The 26,557-nt window shown below is 45.9% G+C and overlaps 2 protein-coding genes across 2 annotated transcripts in view; both read left to right on the top strand.

Moving 5' to 3' along the window:
- Positions 1-332: 332 nt before the first annotated feature.
- Positions 333-26,307, top strand: LOC144480882 (uncharacterized). Its single transcript, XM_078200516.1, has 4 exons — positions 333-605; positions 879-962; positions 6,249-7,232; positions 22,978-26,307. Exons 3-4 carry the CDS (start codon positions 6,370-6,372, stop codon positions 23,819-23,821), a joined length of 1,707 nt encoding a protein of 568 aa, XP_078056642.1. The 5' UTR covers positions 333-605; positions 879-962; positions 6,249-6,369; the 3' UTR covers positions 23,822-26,307.
- Positions 10,134-26,557, top strand: part of LOC144480877 (uncharacterized) — a 28,202-nt gene continuing 11,778 nt past the window's right edge. Inside the window, exon 1 of the mRNA XM_078200505.1 lies at positions 10,134-10,185. The gene's annotated coding sequence lies outside the window, so the exon portion shown is untranslated. The remainder of the gene's footprint in view (positions 10,186-26,557) is intronic.

Raw genomic sequence — 26,557 nt, 5'->3', positions numbered from 1 at the left:
TTCCTCCCACAGTTCAAAGATGTGCGGGTTAAGCAGATTGGCCATGCTAAATTGCCCCTTAGTGTCCTGGGATGCATAGGTTAGAGGGATTAGTGGGGTAAATATGTGGGGTTACGGGGATAGGGTGGGATTGCTTATCGGTGCAGACTCTATGGGCCGAATGGCCTCCTTCTGCACTGTAGGGATTTTATGACGATTTTGTGATGATATGGATGTCTTCCCCAGCATTCCCAGTAAATCAAAATAAGTTCCCCATTCTCATAACAAGAGCCTCAGTGCAGACGCACGGGGCTCTGAAGCGGGGCATGCGCAGAATGTGTCCGGTGTGGCACATGCGTAGTGTGGGTGTCTGCTGCAGAAGGTGGAGTGTTTGGGCTCCGTAACTGGAGTTAAACAGGCGATTGTGGAAGGGCAAAGGAGGTGGTGGAGTGGGTGGAGAGGCTTCATGAACACTCAGTGGAGGCCGCAAAACACGAATAAGAACCGCTCGGTGCGGCGTTCAATCGGGATCTACGGCAGTCGTTGCCTGAGTTGGAGGCCCTGAGTTACGGACCGCCATTTTGATAGCAGCAATGCGCATGCTCCAGGCAGTTGGAGGCGAGAAGGTTGGGCATTTCTACATAAAAGCAAATTACTGCGGATGCTGGAATCTGAAACTAAAAGAGAAAATGCTGGAAAATCTCAACAGGTGTGGCAGCATCTCCTTACAGATGCTGCCAGACCTGCTGAGATTTTCCTTTGGGCATTTCTATCCTGGACTTACACTGATGGCTTTTTACAGGGGATTAGAAGGGGGGCATTTGCACACAACAAACTGGGAAGTGTTTATTTCTTTCTCAATTTCTATCCAGGACTGACAGTGATGTCTTTTTTTGCAGGATATTTGAAGATCGATATTTGAAGGTGGAAACTCAAACTAAGAATCCAGATCAGAACCTGACTTGCTTCATCAGAACCTGAATGTAAGTTTGTCTGTGGAAAAAGATTCAAACATCTGTGTGGCTGGAAATAGGGAAGAGCAAATGACGTGGAGGGATTTGAAAAGAAGGATGTGAATTTTTAATTGAATTGCAGTTTAATCAGGTGTAGGTCAGTGAGGACAAAGTGACGGGTGAGTGAATGGGACTTAGTGCAGAGGGCTCAGTGAAACTCAAGATTATCATGGGTTGAATGTGTGAAACTGGCTGACACTGACAAAGGTCTTCGTCTTGTTTTTAAAATTTTAGAGATATCCATGAGGATATCAATATGTGTTTTATGAATAATTTTAAGTTAAGGTCTCAATCTCCTCACAGATGGAAACCTATTCTTGGAGATGGCAGAGGTGGGGAGATTCAGAAATCATGTTCCCAATGGTGGGGGAGTCCAGAAATAGGGGTCGTAGTTTGAGGTTCGGGGGTAAACTTTTCGTAATTGAGGTGAGGGGAAATGTTTTCACCCAGAGAGTGGTGAATGTGTTGAATTCATTGCCACAGCATGTAGTTGATGCTAAAACGTCCCATTTCAAGAAGAAATTAGATATAGCTCCAGAGGCTAAAGGAATCAGGGATATGGGGAGAGGGAGATCGGGATATTGAATTCGATGATCAGTCTTGATTAAAATGAGTGGCAGAACAGGCTTGAAGGGCTGAATGGCTTACTCCTGCTTCTAGTTTTTTTTGTGTGGTTGGTAGGTCATCTTTGGGTGAGACCCAAGGTAATGCTCTGGGGACCCAGGTTCTAATCTCACCACAGCAGGTTGTGTAATTTCATGTTAACAAATGTATGAAATTGAAAGTCTATTGATCATAGAATCACAGAATACTACAGTGCAGAACAGGCCCTTTGGCCCATCGAGTCTGCACCGACACATGAAATGCCCTGACCTGCCCACCTAATCCCACTTGCCAGCACTTAGCCCATAGCCTTGAATGTTATGGCATGCCAGGTACTTTTTAAAGGATGCGAGGCATCCCGCACCCACCACCCTCCCAGGCAGTGCATTCCAGACCGTCACCAACCTCTGGCTGAAAAGGTTTTTCCTCAAATCCCCTCCCTCAACCTCCCACCCCTCACTTTTAACTTGTGCCCCCTCGTAACTGACCCTTCAACTAAGGGGAACAGCTGCTCCTTATCCACTCTGTCCATTCCCCTCATGATCTTGAACACTTCAGTCAGGTTGCCCTTCAGTCTTCTCTGCTCCAACAAAAACAACCCAGGCCTAGCCAACCTCTCCTTATAACTTAAATGTTCCATCTCAGGCAGCATCCTGGTAAATCTTCTCTGCATCCCCTCCAGTGCGTTCACATCCTTCCTATAATGTGGCAACCAGAACTGCACACAGTACTCCAGCTGTGGTCTCACCAAAGTTCTAAATAACTCCATCGTGACCTCTCTGCTTTTGTAATCTATACCCCGATTGATAAAGGCGAGTATGCCATATGCCATTTTCACCACCCTATTGACCTGCATTTCCACCTTCAAGATCTATGGACAAATATGCCAAGGTCCCTTTGTTCTTCGGAACTTCCCAGCATCAGATCTTTCACAGTATACTTCCTTGTCAAATTACTCCTTCCATAGTGCATCACCTCACACTTTCAGGGTTAAATTCTATCTGCCACTCATCTGTCCATTTCACCATCTCGTCTATATCTTCCTGTAACCTAAGACACTCATCATAGAAAGAAGTCATCATAGAAACCCTACAGTGCAGAAGGAGGCCATTCGGCCCATCGAGTCTGCACCGACCACAATCCCACCCAGGACCTACCCCCACATATTTACCCGCTAATCCCTCTAACCTACACATCTCAGGATTCTAAGGGGCAATTTTTAACCTGGCCAATCAACCTAACCCACACATCTTTGGACTGTGGGAGGAAACCGGAGCACCCGGAGAAAACCCACACAGACACGAGGAGAATGTGCAAACTCCACACAGACAGTGACCCGAGCCGGGAATCGAACCCGGGACCCTGGCGCTGTGAAGCAGCAGTGCTAACCACTGTGCTACCGTGCCGCTCAATGTCATTGTTAACCACCCAGCCAATCTTTATGTCATCGGCAAACTTGAGCCATGTTCATAGAATCATAGAAACCCTACAGTACAGAAAGAGGCCATTCGGCCCATCGAGTCTGCACCGACCACAGTCCCACCCAGGCCCTACCCCCATATCCCTACATATTTACCCACTAATCCCTCTGACCTACGCATCTCAGGACACTAAGGGGCAATTTTTAGCATGGCTAATCAACCTAACCTGCACATCTTTGGACTGTGGGAGGAAACCGGAGCACCCGGAGGAAACCCACGCAGACACGAGGAGAATGTGCAAACTTCACACAGACAGTGACCCAAGCCGGGAAACGAACCCAGGTCCCTGGTGCTGTGAAACAGCAGTGTTAACCACTGTGCTACCGTGCCGCCGTGTTGTGGTCACTATCACCAAAATGCTCCCCCACCAAGCACCTGTCCAGCTTCATTCCCCAGAATTAGGTCCAATACAGCTCCTTCCCTTGTTGGACCCTCCATGTATTGACCTGAGAAGTTTTCTTGTATACATTTTAAGAACTCTACTCCATCTAAGCTGTTAACATGATGGCTATCCCAATTAATGTTAGACAAGTTGAAATCACTAATATAATTGCACTCTTATTTTTACAGCCCTCTGTGAATTGCGCATATATTTGCTCTTCAATTTCCTGCTGACTATCTGGGGGTCGAGAATAAACATCTAGCAATGTGGCTGCCCCTTTTTTATTCCTAAGCTCTACCTACCAAACTTTATTTGATGCCCCCTCCAAGATACCTGACTGCAGTAACTGCCTCCTTGGCTAATAATGCAATGCCTTGTCCTCTTTTACCCCCTCCTCTGTCTCGCCTGAAGATTCTATATCCCGTGTCCTTGAGCTGCCAATCCTGCCCCTCACTCAACCACGTCTCTGTGATGGCTGTTGTATCATAATTACATGCGTCAATTCTCGCCCTTAACTCATCCGTTTTACCTTTAATACTCCTGGCATTAAAGTAGAGGCCCTCCAGCCTTCCCTTACTCCCTTGAAACTTACTACCACTGTATTCCTTCTAACCTAATTGTTTTTCTATGTTCTACTGTGTCCCTATTCTGCTGACAGTCTGAGTCCCCTCCCACTACCAGACTAATTTTAACTCTTCCCAACAGCACTAGCAAACCCACCAGCAATGATGTTAGTCCCGCACTGGTTCAGATTAGACCGTCCCACTTGTACAGGTCCTACCTTCCCCAAAAACTGTCCCAGTGGTCCAGGAATCTAAAACCCTCCCTCCTGCACCAACTCTTTAAACCACGCATTCATCTGTTCTCTTATTTTTGTACTCACTAGCTCGTGGCACTGGGATTAATCCAGAGATTACAACCCGAGAAGTCTTGCTCCTTCGTCCATTGCCTAACCCCCTGAATTCTTGGTGCAAGACCTCATCCTTCTTTCTACCTATGTCATTGGTACCAGTATGTACCATGACCTCTGCCTTATCATCCTCCCCCGTCATGATGTCCTGCAGCCGTTCAGTAACATCCTGGACCCTGGCACCAAGGAGGCAACACACCATCCTGGATTCTCTTTCATTACCACAGAAGCACCTGCGCCCCTGACTGTGGAGTCCCCTACAACTATTGCTCTTCTGCACTTTGACCCTCCCTTCTGAACAACAGAGCCAGCTGTGGTGCCAATGCACTGGCGCTGCTTTTGTTTCCCCCGATAGGCCATCCACTCCAACAGTACCCAAAGCGATGTACCTGTTAGAGAGGTGGACAGCCACGGGGATTCCTGCACTGACTGCCTGCCCTCTCTGGCGGTCACCCATCTATCTGCCTGCACTTTGGGTGTGACCGCGTCTCTGTAACTCCTGTCTATGACGCTTTGCCACACCCGCATGCTTCTAAGTGCATCCAACTGCTGCAACCGAACCACGCGGTCTGTGAGGAGCTGTCATTGGATGCATTTCCTGCAGATGTAGCCATCCAAAATGCTGGAAATGTCATGGACCTCCGACATCTCACAGTTAGAGCACTGCACCCCGTTCACTGACATTTCTAATGTTAATTAATCAATCACTTCAAGATAAATAGTTATTAAATTTAGCACTAATTAAGCACTTCTTTCCTTGTCCTTGTCCAGCCAATTCCAGGCCTTACTGATTTAAACCACAATATGTAGTCTCAAACTATATAAAAAGTGATAAAAGTTGTAAAGACTTACTGACCTGACCCACTACTTACCAATCAGCACTCTCCCTTGTAACCTCTGCTGCCTGTTTTACTTAACTCCCTGTTTCCACCCAACTCCAAAAGCACTCTCATTTAGCCTGGCAGCACTCAGTGCAGTGATGAGCAAGGAACCCTTATTGACCCAGGTTCTAATCCTACCGTGGCAGGTGGTGTTATTTTCATGTGAACAAATGTATGAAATTGGAAGTCTATTGATGAGCAAGTAACCCTTATTGATTGTCATAAACACCCATCTGGTTCATTAATACTGTTTAAGGAAAAACACTGCCATCCTCACCTAGTCTGGCCCACATGTGACTCCAGACCGACAGCAATGCCTTTTGGAATGACAGAGCAAGCCACTTAGTTGTATCGAACTCCTGCCAAGTCAATAAAAAGGGCTGAAACAGGGCGGGCCAGAGCCACCAGAAACGACACCGGCAAACAAAGCCCATTGACCCTGCAAAGTTGAATTTTAAAAATAAATATTTCACCATGGTTGTGAACATTCTGATTCAGCCTCAGACAGTTACCAGGGAGTGGGCTGGTGTCAGTGTCCGTGTGGTGGAGTTTGCAGTGTGTACTGTATACATTTTAAATGAAATTTCTCTTAATCCAGGTCTGGAACTCTGTCCAGTCAGGATGGTGTGTAACTTGGAGCTGATGCTCTTCACGTACACACCCAAACCTGGTCTTTTAGATGGTGGAGGTTGAGGATTTAGGAGTTTCTGTCTGGTTTTAGATACAGAAACTTCCCCTGCTTCGCCTCTTCTCCTCCCAACTCTCTTAACACCCGCCCCTCTCAACACATCGAAGTCCCAGCCTTGTGTAGCCCCACACTGTGTGACAGCTTCCCTTCCCTGAAGGATATCGGTGTCAAGTTGGGTTTTACAACAGCTTTCATGGTCACTTTGTCCTAGTACCGGCCCCACCAATTACCAGATTCATTCAGCTCAATTTCACAAGCTGCCTTTGTGGTTTTGTGAATTCTCTCTCACTTTGTTTTTTTTCTGTTTTAAGCAATTTCACAGGATATTATAAGGGGAGGATTTGCAGTCGGGAAACTGAAACCAAATATCACATCAGGATCTGACAGAGTCGCCCCAATTTATCGTAACCTGAATATTATCGGATTTTGAACATGGAAGGACAAAGCACTGTTCACAGTGGGGAGAAACCATACATGTGTTCTGTGTGTGGACGAGGCTTCAGCAGATCATCTGACCTGTCCAGGCACATGCGCGTCCACACTGGAAACAAACCATGGAAATGTGGGGACTGTGGGAAGGGATTCATTACCCCGTCTGAGCTGAATATTCATCGGCGGTGTCACACTGGAGAACAACCTTTCATCTGCTCCAAGTGTGGGAAGGGATTCACTCAGTTAGGCAACCTGGTGAGACACCAGCGAATTCACACTGGAGAGAGACCGTTCACCTGCTCCGAGTGCAAGATGGGATTCACTGCATCATCCCACCTGATGTCACACCAGCGAGTTCACACTGGGGAGAGACCATTCACTTGCTCCGAGTGTGGGAAGACATTCAGCCGGTCATTTCACCTTCTGATTCACCAGCGAATTCACTCTGGAGAGAGACCATTCATCTGCTCAGAGTGTGAGAAGGCATTCATTACATCAACAGAACTGCTGACACACCAGCGAGTTCACACTGAGGATAACCCATTCACCTGCTCCAAATGTGGGAAGAAATTCACTTCCTCCTCCAACCTGCTGAACCACAAGAGAGTTCACAGTGATGAGAGACCTTTTAAATGCCCAGACTGTGGGAAGTGCTTTAAAAGCACCAAGGATGTGATGTCACATCAACGAGTTCACACTGATGAGAGACCTTTTAAATGTCCAGACTGCGGGAAATGCTTTAAACGTTCCAAGGATATGAAATCTCATCAACAAATTCACACTGAGAGACCTTTTAAATGCCCAGTTTGTGGGAAGTGCTTTAAAAGTTCAGAGGAACTCATATCCCATCAACTTGTTCACACTGACGAGTGACTTTCAAGTGCTCTCACTGTGGGAGTGAGTTCAGGCGATCATCTATTCTCACTGAAACACCAGCGAATTCACACGGGAGGAACTATTCACCTGCTCCCAGTGTGGGAAGGTGTTCAGTAGGTCACATCTGCTGACGTACCAGCAAGTTCACAAGTAAATACAGAGATTGGACTTTGCTCTTAATCACATCCAGGACTGGACTATGTTTATTTTGTCTGTTTCTGCTGACGATACTAATCTCCAGCACAGTTTTAGCTGTTAGTAAAAATCAAACCGATCTACTTGGTTTTCATTTTTGATGTGGGATTAGCCTCGTTTCAGGGGAACTAAGGAATAGACGCAGGAACAGAAGTCAGCCATTTGGCCCACATTATAACAATGACTTCATTATGACTCCTGCTGGTTGGAAAAGGTGCTATATAAATACAAATCTGTCTTTAATTATCTTCAATCCCAGTCCTCTAGTTACTGGCCCTCGTCAGTGGAATTCTCTTCTGATCTGTTTTATTAAACTGTGCATCGCGACCCTGCATAATTCTGAACAGCTCCATGAAATGTCTGTTTAATCTCCTTTGCACTAAAGGGAACGTTCCTGGTCTCTCTAACCTCTCCACAAAACTGAATTTCCTCATCCCTGGACATGATGCAACGCAGAGCATTGAGAGGAGATTTTGGAAAATATTGTCAGTTGAAGGTGGGGAAAATGGAGAAGGAACCAAACCAGAAAACCCAGTCTCCAGCTTTGTGAATCTTTAGAAACTCTTTGGGAACCTGAATCAGAGGAGAATGAAGAATGAACTGTCGGACTGAGCAGAGACAGTCCAGGCACCTTTCTCTGCTTTAAGAGGCTGGAACATTGACTCTGATGTTATCAGTGAAATTACCTGATCTGAGACATTGGCCCACACTCTACCACTTTGCCCCTCCTGGAATCAGCAAGGGTCCCACAAATCTTCATTGATCTCCAGCGGGATTGTATGGTCTTGCCTGAATGAGGCTGTAAAATCGCACCCATTGAAAGGATTCTCGTTATTGCACATCAGGAATTCAAACTTAAAATCAGCTTTGGGACAATCAGAATCCTTGGTAACAGACGAGACACTGAATGGGTCAAAGGGAGACGAAACAGGTTTCAGGAGAGCTGGTTCCCGGTGACATATCCCGGATGTGTCTGCAGTGGGAACAATCAGACTCTTTGTGTCCACAATCAGTGTCCCATCTGTAATGATCCCATTTGGTGTTATAACTGGACAGGAATCCTGGGTCCAAAGACTGTAACTTGTACTTGTTTTTAGAAAACGTGGAAGAACAGAGTCACAGGACCACTAATTAATTTTAGCAGCAAGAGCAAACATTTATTAAACTTCCTGCTCTGTCCCAATAAAGCTCAATGCAAACTGGAGAAACAGCAGCTCATCTTTGATCAGATACATTGCAAACTTCACACTGGGGAGAGAACATCCGCCTACTCTGAGTGTGCAAAGGGGTTCATTGACTCATCCATCCTATTTTATACATGAGTGAATTCATACTGGGGAGAGACTGTTCATCTGCTTTCAGTGTGGGAAGGGACTCGCTCAGTCATCCCTTTCTGACACAGCAATGAGTTCACAAGTAACTGTCATGATTAATTTTTGTTGTTAATCACATTCAGGACTGAATAATCATTTAAGTCTGTTGCTGTTGATGGTTAACAAACTTTCTTTAATGAAACACACTGTGTGTTCTTAATCTTTATCTTAATATCTCTACACAAACTCCTTTTGAAGAGCTCTCCCTCTCCCCCAAGCTCATGATGGGGGAGAAAGGGGCAATGGAGAAACAGTACTCTGTATGACAGTCTGTAGCCCAGCAAGTTTAAAAAACATATCTCAAGTTTTCTTTTTAATTATTCATTCAAGGGATGTGGGTGTCGCTGGCTAGGCCAACATTTAATATCCATCCCAAATGCCTGTGAACTGACTGGCATGCTATCTATTTCAGAGTCAGCAATCACTCTGTATGTGGAATCACATATAGGCCAAAGCAGGTAAGCGCAGCAGATTTCCTTCCCTAAAATTAAGCAGATGGGTTTTTACAACAATTGGCAATGCTTTCATAGTGGACAATGGACATGAAATTCCAGAGTTGATTTAATTAAAATTTCACCATCTCTCATGGTGGAATTTGAATCCAGATCCTTGCAGCATCACCCTGGGGCTGCAGATTACTAGCCCAGTGATAATACCATTGTGTCACTACCTCCGAATTTTTACTCTCCACTTGCCCTTAACCCCTTGCACCATCACACCCTTTTTCATTTAATCATTCCAACCTTGTCGTGCCACAAGACCGTTTGTTGTTTCTTCCTCTCCTCCCGCCCCCGCTTTCCCAAACTCTCTCGATTGAAATCTCTTGCAGTTTGTACAAAAGGTCAGGGACCTGAAACATCATCTCTGTTTCCCTCTCCATAGAATCTGTTTGACTTGCTGAGTGTTTCCAGTATGTGTTTTAGTTTTCATGTTCGATGTGAAACTAAACTCACTGTTAATTCCTCCCCAGTAGCAATTTGAAACACAAAGTTTGCAGTGGGGATTGAAGCGGGGACTTTCTCCTGTGAAGTTGCGGTGATAATGAGTGTCCTGGGGAAATGAGTGTGAATCCCCCAGCCCCGGACAGAGGGGAACTGACCATCCATCTCCAGCTCTAATTCCCAAACACAAAATGCTGCCAATAATCAGCAAGTCAGCCCGAGTCTGTGGCCCCTCCCACCATCTGAAACCGTCGCAATGCCCGGCTGATTGACGGCAGATCCGGACCAATAGGAAGGGAGGGGGCGGGTCTGGAGGACCGAGTGGGAGCGGCTGGTCCTCCAACCAATCGGAGTGAATGAGGGGCGGAGTGCAGCGTGCGCAGTCTGAGTAATGGCGATGGGCGGAGGATTCAGTGTCGGATGCGGAATAAGTAAGTGGAGAAAAACACGAAACTGAGGGGGCGGTCGATCCCGCGGGTGGGCGGAGAGGCTTCGCGAACATGTTGTCTAAACAGCAAACCCTGAAAAAGAATTTCCCAGTTGTCAGTGCTCCCGTTTACTTCGAGCGCGGCCTCCGATTTCTCCCCGTTTCAAACCTGGGTTGAGAGCCGCTATCTTTGTAGGGGGCAATGTGCTGAAGAGCGCATGCGTGATGGCCATCTTTGGAGGGAGTAATGTGGGAACAACTTGTCCATCAAACTGCTTTACACTTTGAGTTAGAATGTCTGATTGATGAGACAGAACAACCCTCTGTAAGGCAGGGACTATATCTGTGTTTATATTGTGCTTGTCTCCTTGACAACTTTGTCTGCAGGAAGTGTGTCCAATTGCAGCTCCTCACAGACCGCATTGTTCGGTTGGAGCGGCAGGTGGATGCACTGCGGAGCATACAGGAGGCAGAGTGTGTGATGGACACTAGTTACAGGGAAGTTGTCACACCATAGGTTCAGTCAGGTAGTTGGGTGACCGCCAGGAGAGGCAGGCAGGTAGTGCAGGAGTCTCCTGTGACTATTCCCCTTTCAAACAGATATGCCATTTTGGATACTGTTGAGGGGGATAGCTTGTCTGGGGAAGATACCAGCAGAAGCCAGGCCTGTGGCACCACACCTGGTTCTGCTGTAGATCAGGATCGAGCAAAGAGCAAGAGGGTAGTAGTAATAGGGACTCACTAGTTAGAGGCACACACAGGCATTTCTATGGCTGCGATCGAGACTCCAGGATGGTGTGTTGCCTTCCTGGTTCCAGGGTCAAGGACTAGTCTGAGCGGTTGCAGGACATTCTTAAGGGGGAGGGTGAGCAGCCAGAGCTCGTTGTACATATTGGTACCAATGACATAGGTAGGAAAAGGAATGAGGTCCTGAAGTGTGAATATAGAGAGTTAGGCAGAAGGCTAAAGTGCAGGACCTCGAATGTAGTAATTTCTGGACTACTACCAGTGCCACATGGCTAGTGAGAGTAGGAATAGGAAGATTAGGCAGATGACTGCGTGGCTTGAGAGCTGGTGCAGGGGGCAGGCATTTAGATTTTTGGATCATTGGGATTTCTTCTGGGGAAGGGATGATCTGTCCAAGAGGGGTGGGAGGGGTCAGCTGGAGGGGGACTAATATCCTGGTGGGGAGATTTGCTCGAACCACTCAGGAACGTTTAAACTAGTTTGGCAGGAGGGTGGGACCCAAAGCAATAGAGAGATAGAACAGAATGTTGAGGACAGCACAGAGGTTAAAGAGAGCACATTAAGTAGTAAAGGCAGTATCAGTAATCCTAGTACCAGACAGATCAGGCAAAAACAGAGCAGAGAGCAAGGGAAGTCCAGATTAAAGAGTCCTGACGGGCAAGGCAGATGAACGCAGGGCATGGATGGGTAAGTGGAACTGGGATATTATAGCAATTACTGAAACATGGTTCGGGGAGGGACAGGACTGGCAGTGCAATGTTCCAGGGTACAGATGCTATAGGAAAGATCGAACAGGAGGTAAGGGAGGAGGGGCAGTTGCACTTTTGATTAGAGAAAACATCACGGCAGTACTGAGAGGGATTATATCTGAGGGTTCAGCCACTGAGTCTATATGGGTAGAACTGAGAAATAAGAAGGGGGAAATCACTTTGATAGGGTTGTACTATAGGCCCCCAAATAGTCAGCGGGAAATTGAGGAGCAAATATGTAAGGAGATTACAGATAGCTCCAAGAAAAATAGGGTGGTAATAGTAGGGGATTTTAACTTTCCCAACATTGACTGGGACAGCCAGAGTATTAGAGAGTTGGATGGAGAGAAATTTGTTGAGTGTATTCAGGAAGAATTTCTCATTCAGTATGTGGATGGCCCGACTGGAGAGGGGGCAAAACTTGACCTCCTCTTGGGAAACAAGGAAGGGCAGGTGACAGAGTGAGGGATTACTTTGGGACCAGTGACCATAATTCTATTGGTTTTAAGATAGCTATGGAGAATGATAGGTCTGGCCCAAAAGTTAACATTCTAAATTGGGGCAAGGCCAATTTTGATGGTATCAGGCAGGAACTTTCAAAAATTAATTGGGGGAGTCTGTGGGAAGACAAAGGGACGTTTGGTAAGTGGGAGGCTTTCAAAAGTGTGTTAACCAGGGTTCAGGGTAAACACATTCCTCTTGGAGTGAAGGGCAAGGCTGGTAGAAGTGGGAATCCTGGATGACTCGGGATATTGAGGCCCTGGTCAAGAAGAAGAAGAAGGCACATGAAATGCTGGGATCAAGTGAATCATTTGAAGGGTATAGGGGGGTGTAGGAGTAGAGTTAAGAGAGAAATCAGGAGGGCAAAAAGGGGATACGCGATTGTTTTGGCAGATAAGGCAAAGGAGAATCCAAAGAGCTTCTACAAATACATAAAGACTAAAAGAGTAACGAGGGAGAGAGTAGGGCCTCTTAAGGATCAAGAAGGTCATCTATGTGCAGATCCAGAAGAGGTGGGTGAGATCCTAAATGAATATTTCTCATCAGTATTTACTTTTGAGAAAAACATGGATGTTAGGGAACTTGGGGAAATAAATAGTGATGTCTTGAGGAGTGTACATATTACAGAGAAGGAGATGCTGGAAGTCTTAAAGCGCATCAAGGTAGATAACTCCCTGGGACCTGATGAAGTGTATCCCACGACATTGTGGGAGGCTAGGGAGGAAATTGTGGGTCATATATTTGAATCATCGAAAGTCACAGGTGAGGTGCCTGAAGATTTGTTGCAAATGTTGTCCCTCTGTTTAAAAAGGGCTGCAGGGCAAAGCCTGGGAACTACAGGCTGGTGAGCCTCATATCAGTGGTGGGTAAATTGTTGGAAGGTATTTTGAGAGACAGGATCTACAGGCATTTTGAGACGCAAGGACTGATTAGGGACAGTCAGCATGGCTTTGTGAGTGGAAAATCATGTCTCACAAATTTAATTGAGTTTTTTGATGGGGTAACCAAGAAGGTAGATGAGGGCAATGCAGTTGATGTTGTTTACATGGACTTTAGCAAGACCCGTGACAAGGTACCGCATGGTAGGTTGTTGCATAAGGTTAAATCTCACGGGATCCAGGGTGAGGTATCTAAATGGATACAAAATTGGCTTGATGAGAGAAACCAGAGGGTCGTTGGAGAGGGTTGTTTTTCAAACTGGAGACCTGTGACCAGCTGTGTGCCTCAGGGATCTGTGCTGGGTCCACTGTTATTTGTCGTTTATATTAATGATTTGGATGAGAATATAGGAGGCATGGTTAGTAAGTTTGCAGATGACACCAAGATTGGTGGCATCGTGGACAGTGAAGAAGGTTATCTCCAATTGCAACGGGATCTTGATCAATTGGGCCAGTGGGCTGACGAATGGCAGATGGAGTTTAATTTAGATAAATGTGAGGTGATGCTTTTTGGTAGATTGAACCAGGGCAGGACTTACTCAGTTAATGGTAGGGCGTTGGAGAGAGTTACAGAACAAAGAGATCTAGGGGTACAGGTTCAAAGCTCCTTGAAAGTGGAGTCACAGGTGGACAGATGGTGAAGAAGGCATTCAGCATGCCTGGTTTTGTTGGTCAGTACATTGAATACAGGAGTTGGGACGTCGTGTTGAAGTTGTACAAGATATTGGCACGGCCACACTTGGAATACTGTGTACAGTTCTGGTCACCCTATTATAGAAAGGATATTATTAAACTAGAAAGAGTGCAGAAGACATTTACAAGGATGCTACCGGGACTTGATGGTTTGAGTTATGAGGAGAGAGGCTGGATAGACTGGGACTTTTTTCTCTGGAGCGTAGAAGGCTGAGGGGTGATCTTATAGAGGTCTATAAAATAATGAGGTGCATAGATCAGCTAGATAGTTATCTTTTCCCAAAGATAGGGGAGTCTAAAACTAGAGGGCATAGGTTTCAGGAGAGAGATACAAAAGTGTCCAGAGAGGCAATTTTTTCGCACACAGGGTGGTGAGTGTCTGGAACAAGCTGCCAGAGGTGTTAGTAGAGGTGGGTACAATTTTGTCTTTTAAAAAGCGTTTGGACAGTTACATGGGTAAGATGGCTATAGAGGGATATGGGCCAAATGCGGGCAATTGGGACGAGCTTAGGAGTTTAACAAAAGGGCGGCATGGACAAGTCGGGCCAAAGGGCCTGTTTCCATGCTGTAAACCTCAATGACTCTATTTTAACATCATGAAACTTTCCGAATCATTTCATAGAAATGTTGCAAATTAACATGCAGCCACATAAGGAAATATTAGGGCAGGTGACCAAAAACGTGGTCAAAGAGGGAGGTTTTAAGGAGAATCTTAAAGGAGGACAATTGAGGTGGAGAATTTTAAGCAACTTCCAGAGCATTTGACAAGGTCAGATGATTAAATCTCTCAGGATCGGGGTGAATTAACTAGATGGATTCAAAACTGGCTTGGCCATAGAAAGAGTTTTAACAACACCAGGTTAAAGTCCAACAGGTTTATTTGGTAGCAAATGCCATTAGCTTTTGGAGCGCTGCTCCTTCGTCAGATGGAGTGGAAATCTGCTCTCAAACAGGGCACAGAGACACACAATCAAGTTACAGAATATTGATTAGAATGCGAATCTCTACAGCCAACCAGGTCTTAAAGATACAGACAATGTGAGTGGAGGGAGCATTAAGCACAGAAGGGCGACTTTCGGAATGGAGGTCTGCAATTAGTGGTGTTCTGCAGGGATCAGTGTTTGGACCTCTGCTGTTTGTAATATATATAAATGACTTGGAAGAAAGCGTAGCTGGTCTGATTAGCAAGTTTGCGGATGATACTAAGATTGGCAGAGTTGCGGATAGTGATGAAGATTGTCAGAGAATACAGCAGGATAAAGATAGGCTGGAAAATTGGGTGGAGAAATGGCAATTACAATTTAATCCGGACAAATGCGAGGTGATGCATTTTGGTGGATCCAATTCAGATGGGAGCTATAAAATAAATAAATAACACACAGAGATCTTGGAGTACGGGTCCACAGATCCTTAAAAGTGGCAAAACAGGTGGAAAAGGTGGTGAAGAAAACATATGGCATGCTTGCCTTCATCGGACAGGGCATTGAGTATAAAAGTTGGCAAATTATGTTACAGTTGTTTAAAACGTTGGTCAGGCCACACTTGAAACTCTGTGTCCAATTCTGGTCACCACACTACCAGAAGGATTTGGAGAGAGTACAGAAAAGGTTTACCAGGATGTTGCCTGGTATGGAGGGTATCAGCTATGAGGAGAGGTTGAATAAACTGGGATTGTTCTCCCTGGAAAGACAGAGGCTGAGTGGCGACCTAATAGAAGTTTATAAAATTATGAGAGGTATAAATAGCGTGAACAGTTGGAAGCTTTTTCCCCAGGGCAGAAATGATAATTAAAAGGGGGCACAAGTTCAAGATAAGTGAGGAAAGGTTCATTGGAGATTTGGGGGGGGAAGTTTTTTATACATAGGGTGGTGGGGGCCTGGAATGCACTGCCAAGTGAGGTGGTTGAGTTACATTAGCCACAGTTAAGACTTATCTTGATAGACACATGAACAAACGGGGAATAGAGGAATATAAGTGGTTGGTCTAGATAGGTAAATGTGATTGGCGCAGGCTTGGAGGGCCGAAGGGCCTGTTTCTGTGCTGTACTGTTCTTTGTGAGCAACAGAAATGAAAGATCCAATGGCGGAACAAATAAAATCAGGAATGTTCTGATGCAGGAATTAAGTGACAGTAGAGACCTTGGAGGCTATGTGGAGCAAATCAAGAGGAGTGAGACTATAGAGGGATTTGAAAAGAAGGACATGAATATTAAGATTTTGGTTGTTATTAACCAGAAAAAAATTGCAGGTCAGTGCGCACAGAGTTACTGGGTAAATAAGACTTGGTACGAGTAAACACACAGTCAGCAGAGTTTTGGATGATCTTAAGGTTACAGGGAGGTTGAATGTGGAAGGCTGGTGGGAATGCGTTAGGATAGTTAGGGGGAGGTAACAAAGGAATGGGTGAAGGTTTCAGCAGCAGAGCTGAGATTGGGGTGGCGTCGGTTCATGTTACTCCAGTGAAAATCAACTGTCTTGGTGATGATGTTGATATGTGGATGGAAGCACAACTTGGGATCAAAGAACAAAGAAAATTACAGCACGGGAACAGACCCTTTGGCCCTCCAAGCCTGCACTGACCATTTATTAAAACTGACCATGAACTAAAACTCCCTACCCTTCTGGGGACCATATCCCTCTATTCCCATCCTATTCATGTCTTTGTCCAGACGCCCCTTAAAAGTCGCTATTGTATCTGCTTCCATTACCTCCCCGGCAGCAAGTTCCAGGCACCCACCACCACCTTTTAAAAACTTGCCTTCTACATCTCATGAATCAATTCCAGCCTCCTGGACTATCTGGATCCACTACAGTTCACCTACAGCCCCAAGAGCCCACAGCAGACATCATCTCCCTGACTCTGCACTCAATCCTGGAACACCTAGATAGCAAAGACACCTATGTCAAGACTGCTATTTATTGACTACAGCTCAGCCTTGGACAGCATTATTCCTACAAAACTCATCTCCAAACTCCGTGGCTTGAGCCTCGGCTCCTCCCTCTGCGACTGGATCCTGAACTTCTTAACCCACAGGCCACAATCAGTAAGGATAGGCAACAACACAATCTCCACGATAATGCTCAACACCAGTGCCCCACAAGACTGTTCTCAGCCCCCTACTGTACTATTTATACACCTATGACTGGCCAAATTCCCCTCCAACTCGATTTTCAAGTTTGCAGATGACACCAACATAGTGGGTCAGAAGTGAAACAACGACGAGACGGAGGACAGCAATGAGATATCGAATCTGGTGAACTGATGCGCGATAATAATCTCTCCCTCGATGTCAATAAAAAGGAGATTGTCATCGACTTCAGAAGGCGTAGAGGAGAACATCCCCCTGTCTACATCAACGGGGACTAAGTAGAAAGGGCCGAGTGCTTCAAGTTTTTAGGTGTCCAGATCACCAACAACCTGTCCTGATACGATAGTTAAGAAAGCCCACCGACGCCTCTACTTTCTCAGAAGTCTAAGGAAATTTGGCATATCAGCTGCGACTCACCAACTTTTACAGATGCATCACAGAAAACATTCCTTCTGGTTGTATCACAGCTTGGTATGGCGACTGCTCTGCCCAAGAGCTTAAGAAACTACAAAAGGTCGTGAATGTAGCCCAATCCATCATGCAAACCAGTCTCCCATCCATTGACTCTGTCTACACTTCCTGCTGCTTCAGCAAAGCAGCTAGCATAATTAAGGGCCCCACGCACTCCGGACATTCTCTCTTCCACCTTCTGTATCTTTTTCCCGACAGAAGAAGTCTGAGGTCACGTACCAACCGACTCAAGAACAGCTTCTTCCCTGCTGCCATCAGACTTTCAAATGAACCTACCTTGCATTAAGTTGATCTTTCTCTACACCCTAGCTATGACTGCAACACTACATTCTTTATGAACGGTATGCTTTGCTGTATAGCGTGTAAGAAACAATACTTCTCACTGTATGCTAATACATGTGACAATAATAAATCAGATCAAATCAAATCCCTTAAACCTCGCCCCTAGCACCTCAGACCTATGCTCCTAGAAATTGACTCCCCCCCCCCCCCCCCCCCCCCCCGAAAAAACACTTCTGACTATCCACTCTGCCCATGCCCATCATAATCTTGCAGACTTCTATCAGGTCACCCCCTCAACCTCCGTTGTTCCAGTGAGAACAAGCCAAGTTTCTCCCATCTACCCTCCAAGCTAATGCCCTCCATAGAATCATAGAATCCCCACAGTGCAGAAGGAGGCCATTCGGCCCATCGAGTCTGCACCGACCACAATCCCACCCAGACCCTACCCCCACATATTTTACCCGCTAATCCCTCTAACCTACACATCTCAGGACTCTACGGGGCAATTTTTAACCTGGCCAATCAACCTAACCTGCACATCTTTGGACTGTGGGAGGAAACCGGAGCACCCGGAGGAAACCCACGCAGACACGAGGAGAATGTGCAAACTCCACACAGACAGTTGACCCGAGCTGGGAATCGAACCCGGGACCCTGGAGCTGTGAAGCAGCAGTGCTAACCACTGTGCTACCGTGCCGCCCTGCATAGCAGGCAACATTCTGTAAATCTTTTCTGTACCCTTTCCAAAGCCTCCACATCTTTCTGCTAGTGTGGCGACCAGAATTGAACACTATACTTCCAAGTGCGGCTTAACTAAAGTTCAAGAAAGCTGCAACATGACTTGCCAATTTTTATACTCAAATATGATACCAAAATTTTGAACAGTCAGATTCAGTATTAGAGGCATCATGTCACTGTCTTGGGACTGGAGTTGTAGCTGTGACAATGGCTTCAGTTTGCCTAGTATTTAAATGGAGTAATTTTCTGCAGACCCCCTACACAATGTTAGACAAGTCGGGATCGTGTGTGGCTTTGATGGCAACTTGGAGATGAGGTGTTCACATAACCTTCTAGGTGGTGAAGGTTGAGGGTTCAGGAGGTTCTGTCAAATTTCTGGTTGCGTTGCATTGTATGCAATCTTTCTCCTGCATATCTGCCACTGCTAGCTCTCTCTCAGCTCTCAAAGATGACAAATGTTTGTTAAGGTTCAGCGTGGGTAACTTCCCTGAGGGACATTCATGAACCAGTTTACCGGCTGCCATCTTTATTGGGACAATGGGCAGCAGGGCGCATGCGCGCTCATCCTGCTCCAGGCAGCAGGAGGAGAGAATGTTGTGAATTTCTATCCTGGACACTTGCTGATGGCTTTTGGAAACTGCTTTTCCAGGGGATTACAGGGGAGCCTTTACAGACACAAACTTCAAACCAACACACATCTCTTTGTCTCTCAATTTATATTCTGGCCTGACAGTGATAATTTTCTTAAAGAAGGACGATCACGATTTAAAGGTGGAAATTTCAATCATCAGATCAAAACCTCACACAATCTCTTGATCCATCAGGATAAGAATGTAAGTCAAGTGGCATGGTGGCACAGTGGTGAGCACTGCTGCCTCACAGTGCCAGAAATCTGGGTTTGATTCCGGCCTTGGGCGACTGTCTGTGGGGACTCTGCAAGTTCTCCCTGTGTCAGCGTGAGTTTCCTCTGGGTGCTCCAGATTCCTCCCACAGTCCAAAGATGTGCGGGTTGAGTTGATTGGCCATGCAAAATCATTCCTTAATCCAAAGCTATGTAGGTTAGGGGGATTAGCTGGGTAAATATGTGGGGTTACAGGGATAGTCCTTTGCTGTTGCAGACTCAATGAACCGAATGGTCCCTTCTTGCACTGTAGGGATTCTATGATTCTAAATGTGTCTGTTGAAAAAGATTCAAACGTGTGTGACTGGAACCTGGGAAAAGTAATATCGTGGAAGGATTTGAAAAGAACCATAAGACATAGGAGCAGAATTGGGCCACTCGGCCTATCAAGTCTGCTCCGCCATTCAATCATGGCTGATACTTTTCTCATTCCCATTCTCCTGCCTTTTCCCCATAACCCCTGATCCCCATATTAATCAAGAACCTATCTATCTCTGTCTTAAAAACATTCAATGACCTGGCCTCCCCAGCTTTCTGCGGCAAAGTGTTCCACAGATTCACTACTCTCTGGCTGAAGAAATTCCTCCTCATCTCTGTTTTAAAGGATTGTCCCTTTAGCCTGAGGTTGTGCCCTCTGGTTCTAGCTTTTCCTACGAATGGAAACATCCTTTCCATGTCCACTCTATCCAGGCCTCGCAGAAACATTTGTAAGTTTCAGTAAGATTCCCCCCTCATTCTCCTAAACTTCAACGAGTACAGACCCAGAGTCCTCAACCGTTCCTCATACGACAAGCTCTTCATTCCAGGGATCATCCTTGTGAACCTCCTCTGGATCCTTTCCAAGGCGAACACATCCTTCCTTAGATATGGGGCACAAAACTGCTCACAATACTCCAAATGAGGTCTGACCAGAGCCCATACAGCCTCAGAAGTACATCCCTGCTCTTGTATTCTAGCCCTTTCGACATGAATGCTAACATTGCATTTGCCTTCCTAACTGCCGATTCTAATCTTGAGAGAATCTTGAACAATGACTCCCAAGTCCCTTTGTGCTTCTCATTCCGTAAGCATTTTCCCATTTAGAAAATACTTGTTGTCTCCATTCCTCCTTCCAAAGTGCATAACCTCACACTTTTACACATTTTATTCCATCTGCCACTTCTTTGCCCACTCTCCCAACCTGTCCAAGTCCTTCTGCAGCCCCCCTGCTTCCTCAATACTGCCTGTTTCTCTACATATCTTTGTATCATCTGCATACTTAGCAACAGTCCCTTCAGTTCCTTCCTCCAAATCGTTAATGTATCTTGTGGTCCCAGCACTGACCCCTGAGGCACACCACTAGCCATCGGCTGCTATCCTGAAAAAGACCCCTTTATCCCCACTCTGCCTTCTGCCAGTCAGCCAATTCTCTATCCATGTCAGGATCTTACCCTTAATACCATGGTCACCTAACTTATTTAACAGTCTCCTATGCGGCACCTTGTCAAAGGCCTTCTGGAAATCTAAATAAATCACGTCTGCTGGTTCTCCTTTATCCAACTTCCTTGTTACCTCCTCAAAGAACTCTAACAGATTTGTCAGACATGACCTCCCCTTGACAAAGCCGTGCTGACTCAGTCCTACTTTATCCTGCACTTCCATGTACTTTGCGATGTCATCTTTAATAATGGACTCTAAAATCTTGCCAATGAACAAAGTCAGGCTAACACCGGCCTATAATTTCCCGTCTGCTGCCTCCCTCCCTTCTTAAACAGCGGTGTTACATTAGCTACTTTCCAGTCCTCTGCTAGCCTCCCTACCTCCAGTGATTCCTGAAAGATCACAAAGATGACAAAAGAAACAACCCAGAAAGAGAAATTAAAACTTTAAAAAAAATTAAAAGATACTTGGTCACAGTTTGTTGAGAAGATAGTTGAATCAGCAGCTAATTTACACCAATATTTAGATTTAGTGTCTCACTAATATCTTCCACGCTGAGTTGCTGTTTCACCGGGAGCCTGTGTAGGTCAGTGAGGACAGGATGATAGGTGAGTGAATGGGACTCGGTGAAGAAGAAATCGGCAACAGAGATGCCAGTAATATGGAGAGATATTGGATTGGGATTCGGTGACTGGACGTAGGGCCCTAAGGCTGTGCTGTGACCACCTTTCTGAATGAGCGATCTACTTTGCTCTCAGTATCACAGATGCATCACAGGGACTTCAACAACCAGTCAATCTCTGAAACCCGGAGCTCATGTGCCGGCAGCTGGCAGTATTAGATGCATTTATATTCATCTAGGACACTGATATTATCTGTGACTTTGTACATATTACAGGACACGCATTCCACTATACTCAGCTGCTCTGCCATGTCTTATCTTTACTTCTCTTGTCTTAACTATTCTATTTTTAATTAAATGTATTATCTTACTATATAGGCCTCAGCTTTCCCTTATTCCGGATGCTAATTTTTTGCACACTGCTCCTTGCACTGAGCACTTATCAGTCTCTCAACTTCCCAGTTTCCTGTGATGTCACAGTTATTTTCTTTTGCCCACTGCAGCCTCACAGCAGCTGAAAAACTCACCAGATAACCAGCCTCTTCCCCTGCAGCAGGGCAGGACCACTTTCTGAAGGGAGGAAAAGTTATGGAAAGCCAAAGAGCATCTCTTTCACCTATGTACTGAACCCCCCCTTTGATCCAAATATGATCACTGCGTCACACTCAGGATGAGGTCTCTCTCACTGCTCGTGAACCACTAACTAATGCAGAAACCTGCCTGGAAGCTCAGTTTGGGGTAAATTATGAAACCAAATTGGTGAAGTGTGTGTTCTGCCTCAGACATTTGCCAGGGAGCGAGATCAGGTCAGAGTCTATGGAGTGGAGATTGTCTTCAGTCGCACTACAATGTCGTCAGTCTTCCCAATATTCAAATGCAGATAACGTCTGTTCATCCCTGCAAATAGCACAATACAAATAGCAGATACGATGGTGACTTTAAAGGGGCATCTTGAAAAAAAAGGTGTAGGATGGGAATAGAAGAATATGGTCCCGTTAAGAGTAGGGATTTTAGTTCAGTTGGGCAGCATGGTCAGTGCAGGCTTGGTGGGACAAAGGGTCTGTTCCTGTGCTGTAATTTTCTTTGTTCTTTGTATCCACTACTGGATGTCAGACAAGTCTGGACGTTGTGTGACTTGGAAGGAGCTGATGGTGTCAAAATAAACCTGCTATCCTGGTCCTTCAGACACTGGAGGTTGTGAGTTTGGAAAATTCTATCATGTTGTAAATAAATAAAATTCCTCACCTTGTTCCCTGCATCCCGCAACTACTGCCACCTGCTCCCACTCTCTCTCTTCTCGATTCTTGTGTAAGCCCCGGACTGGATGGCAGGTTCCCTTCCCTGAGGGCATGACTGAACCAGTTGAATTTTTACAACAATCCAGCTATTTTCATGGTCACTTTTTCCTAGCGCCGTCCCCACAAATTACCAGGTTCATTCAGCTGAATTTCACAACCCGCTTTTGTGGGTTCTCTCTCACTTTTTTTTTTCTATTTTAAAACAATTTCACAGGGTATGAGAAGGAGAATATTTGCAGTCGGGAAACTGAAACCAAACATCACATCAAGATCTGACAGAGTCACCTAATTTACCATAACCCGAATGTCATCAGATTTTGAACATGGAAGGAAAAAATACTGTTCACATTGGGGAGAAACCATACACGTGTTCCGTGTGTGGACGATGCTTCAGCCGATTATCTGACCTATCAAAACATAAGCATAGTCGCAATGAAGAGAAATTGTGGAAATGTGAGGATTGTGGGAAAGGATTCACTTGTCTATCAGTGCTGGACATTCATCGCCGGTGTCACACTGGAGAGAGACCATTCACCTGCTCCAGCTGTGGGAAGGGATTCACTCAGTCAGTCCACCTACTGACACACCAGCGAGTTCACACTGGAGAGCGACCGTTCACCTGTTCCGTGTGCGGGAAGGGATTCACTCAGTCATCCCACCTAATGACACATCAGCGAGTTCACACCGGGGAGAAGCCATATAGCTGTTCTGAGTGTGGGAAGGGATTCAATCAGTTATCCAGCCTGGTGATACACCAGCGAGTTCACTCTGGGGAGAGACCATTCACCTGCTCCAAGTGTGGGAAGGGATTCATTCAGTTATCTGACCTACTGAGACACCAGCGAGTTCACTCTGGAGAGAGGCCGTTCACCTGCTCTACGTGTGGGAAGGGATTCACTACATCCTCGCACCTGCTGACACACCAGCGAGTTCACACTGATGAGAGACCATTTAAATGCTCAGACTGTGGGAAGAGTTTTAAAAGTTCTGGGGAATTGAGGTCCCATCAACGTGTACACACTGATGAGAGACCATTCAGATGTTCTCACTGTGGGACTGGATTCAGGTGGTCATCGCATCTTATTGTACACCAGCGCGTTCACACTGGGGAGAGACCGTTCACCTGCTCTCACTGTGGGAAGGGATTCACTCGGTCATCACATCTGCTGAAACACCAGCGAGTTCACAAGTAACTACAGTGATTGCATTTTGGTGTTAATTGTGTCAAGGACTGAACAATATTTAAGTAAAGTTTATTTATTAGTCACAAGTAAGGCTTACATTAACGCTGCAATGAAGTTACTGTGAAATTCACCTGGTCACCACACTTCGGCGCCTGTTCGGGTCAATGCATCTAACCAGGATGTTTTTCAGACTGTTAGAGGAAACCGGAGCACCCGGAGGAAACCCACGCGGACATGGGGAGAATGTGAAAACTCCACACACATAGAACATAGAACATTACAGCACAGAACAGGCCCTTCGGCCCACGATGTTGTGCCAACCTTCATCTGAAACCAAGATCAAGCTATCCCACTCCCTATCATCCTGGTGTGCTCCATGTACCTATCCAATAACCGCTTAAATGTTCCTAAAGTGTCTGACTCCACTATCACTGCAGGCAGTCCATTCCACACCCCAACCACTCTCTGCGTGAAGAACCTACCTCTGATATCCTTCCTATATCTCCCACCATGAACCCTATAGTTATGCCCCCTTGTAATAGCTCCATCCACCCGAGGAAATAGTCTTTGAACGTTCACTCGATCTATCCCCTTCATAGAACATAGAACATAGAAAGCCACAGCACAAACAGGCCCTTCGGCCCACAAGTTGCGCCGATCACATCCCCACCTCTAGGCCTATCTATAGCCCTCAATCCCATTAAATCCCATGTACTCATCCAGAAGTCTCTTAAAAGACCCCAACGAGTTTGCCTCCACCACCACCGACGTCAGCCGATTCCACTCACCCACCACCCTCTGAGTGAAAAACTTACCCCTGACATCTCCTCTGTACCTACCCCCCAGCACCTTAAACCTGTGTCCTCTCGTAGCAACCATTTCAGCCCTTGGAAATAGCCTCTGAGAGTCTACCCTATCCAGACCTCTCAACATCTTGTAAACCTCTATCAGGTCACCTCTCATCCTTCGTCTCTCTCATTTTATAAACCTCTATTAAGTCTCCCCTCAATCTCCTCCGCTCCAGAGAGAACAGCCCCAGCTCCCTCAACCTTTCCTCATAAGACCGACACTCCAAACCAGGCAGCATCCTGGTAAATCTCTGCACTCTTTCCAGCGCTTCCACATCCTTCTTATAGTGAGGTGACCAGAACTGCACGCAATATTCCAAATGCGGTCTCACCAAGGTCCTGTACAGTTGCAGCATAACCCCACGGCTCTTAAACTCCAACCCCCTGTTAATAAAAGCTAACACACTATATGCCTTCTTCACAGCTCTATCCACTTGAGTGGCAACCTTTAGAGATCTGTGGATATGGACCCCAAGATCTCTCTGTTCCTCCACAGTCTTCCGAACCCTACCTTTGACCCTGTAATCCACATTTAAATTAGTCCTACCAAAATGAATCACCTCACATTTATCAGGGTTAAACTCCATTTGCCATTTTTCAGCCCAGCTTTGCATCCTATCTATGTCTCTTTGCAGCCTACAACAGCCCTCCACCTCATCCACTACTCCACCAATCTTGGTGTCATCAGCAAATTTACTGATCCACCCTTCAGCCCCCTCCTCTAAGTCATTAATAAAAATCACAAAGAGCAGAGGACCAAGCACCGATCCCTGCGGCACTCCGCTAGCAACCTGCCTCCAGTCCGAAAATTTTCCATCCACCACCACCCTCTGTCTTCGATCAGATAGCCAGTTACCTATCCAATCGGCCAACTTTCCCTCTATCCCACACCTCCTTACTTTCATCATAAGCCGACCATGGGGGACCTTATCAAACGCCTTACTAAAATCCATGTATATGACATCAACCGCCCTACCTTCATCAACACACCTAGTTACCTCCTCAAAAAATTCTATCAAATTTGTGAGGCACGATTTGCCCTTCACAAATCCGTGCTGACTATCCCGGATTAATCCGCATCTTTCTAAATGGTCGTAAATCCCATCCCTAAGGACCTTTTCCATCAATTTACCAACCACCGAAGTCAGACTAACCGGTCTATAATTACCAGGGTCATTTCTATTCCCTTTCTTAAACAGAGGAACAACATTTGCCACTCTCCAGTCCTCTGGCACCATCCCCGTGGACAGCGAGGACCCAAAGATCAAAGCCAAAGGCTCTGCAATCTCATCCCTCGCCTCCCAAAGAATCCTAGGATACATTTCATCAGGCCCAGGGGACTTATCGACCTTCAGTTTATTCAAAACTGCCAATACATCCTCCCTCCGAACATCTATTTCCTCCAGCCTATTAGCCTGTAACACCTTCTCTTCCTGAAAAACATGGCCCCTCTCCTTGGTGAACACTGAAGAAAAGTATTCATTCATCACAGATCCAAGACGGGAATCGAATCCGGGTCCCTGGTGCTGTGAGGCCCCAGTGCTAACCACTGTGCCACCCACATTTATTGGGGTCTGCTTCTGGTAATCTCCAATACAATGTGTTAAAATTCTGTGTAAGAATCAAATAAATCAGCTTTGTTTCCATCATTATGTGGGAGGCTGGGATTTGTCCAGTTTTGAAGGAACAATGGAATACACCATAGGACTTAGGAGCATAATTAGGCTATTTGTCCTACATTACCACAATGACTTAATTATGAATCCCACTGCTCGGGAAATGCGCCATAATTATGTTCTCTGGTTACTGACCCTGTCAGTGGAAACAGTTTTTCCCGATCTGCTCTGTCAAACCACCCATCCCCAGACCCATAATCTTGAACAGCTCCTTGAAATCT

This window comes from Mustelus asterias, chromosome 30, assembly GCF_964213995.1.
Source record: "Mustelus asterias chromosome 30, sMusAst1.hap1.1, whole genome shotgun sequence".
NCBI lineage: Eukaryota > Metazoa > Chordata > Chondrichthyes > Carcharhiniformes > Triakidae > Mustelus > Mustelus asterias.
This window is presented reverse-complemented; position numbering and strand designations above follow the sequence as displayed.

Coding starts and splice junctions, on each gene's coding strand:
- LOC144480882 (XM_078200516.1), top strand. CDS start 6,370: ATGGAAGGACAAAGCACTGTTCACAGTGGGGAGAAACCATACATGTGT. Junction 7,233..22,977: donor TCCCATCAACTTGTTCACAC/TGACGAGTGACT, acceptor TACTGTTCACAT/TGGGGAGAAACCATACACGT.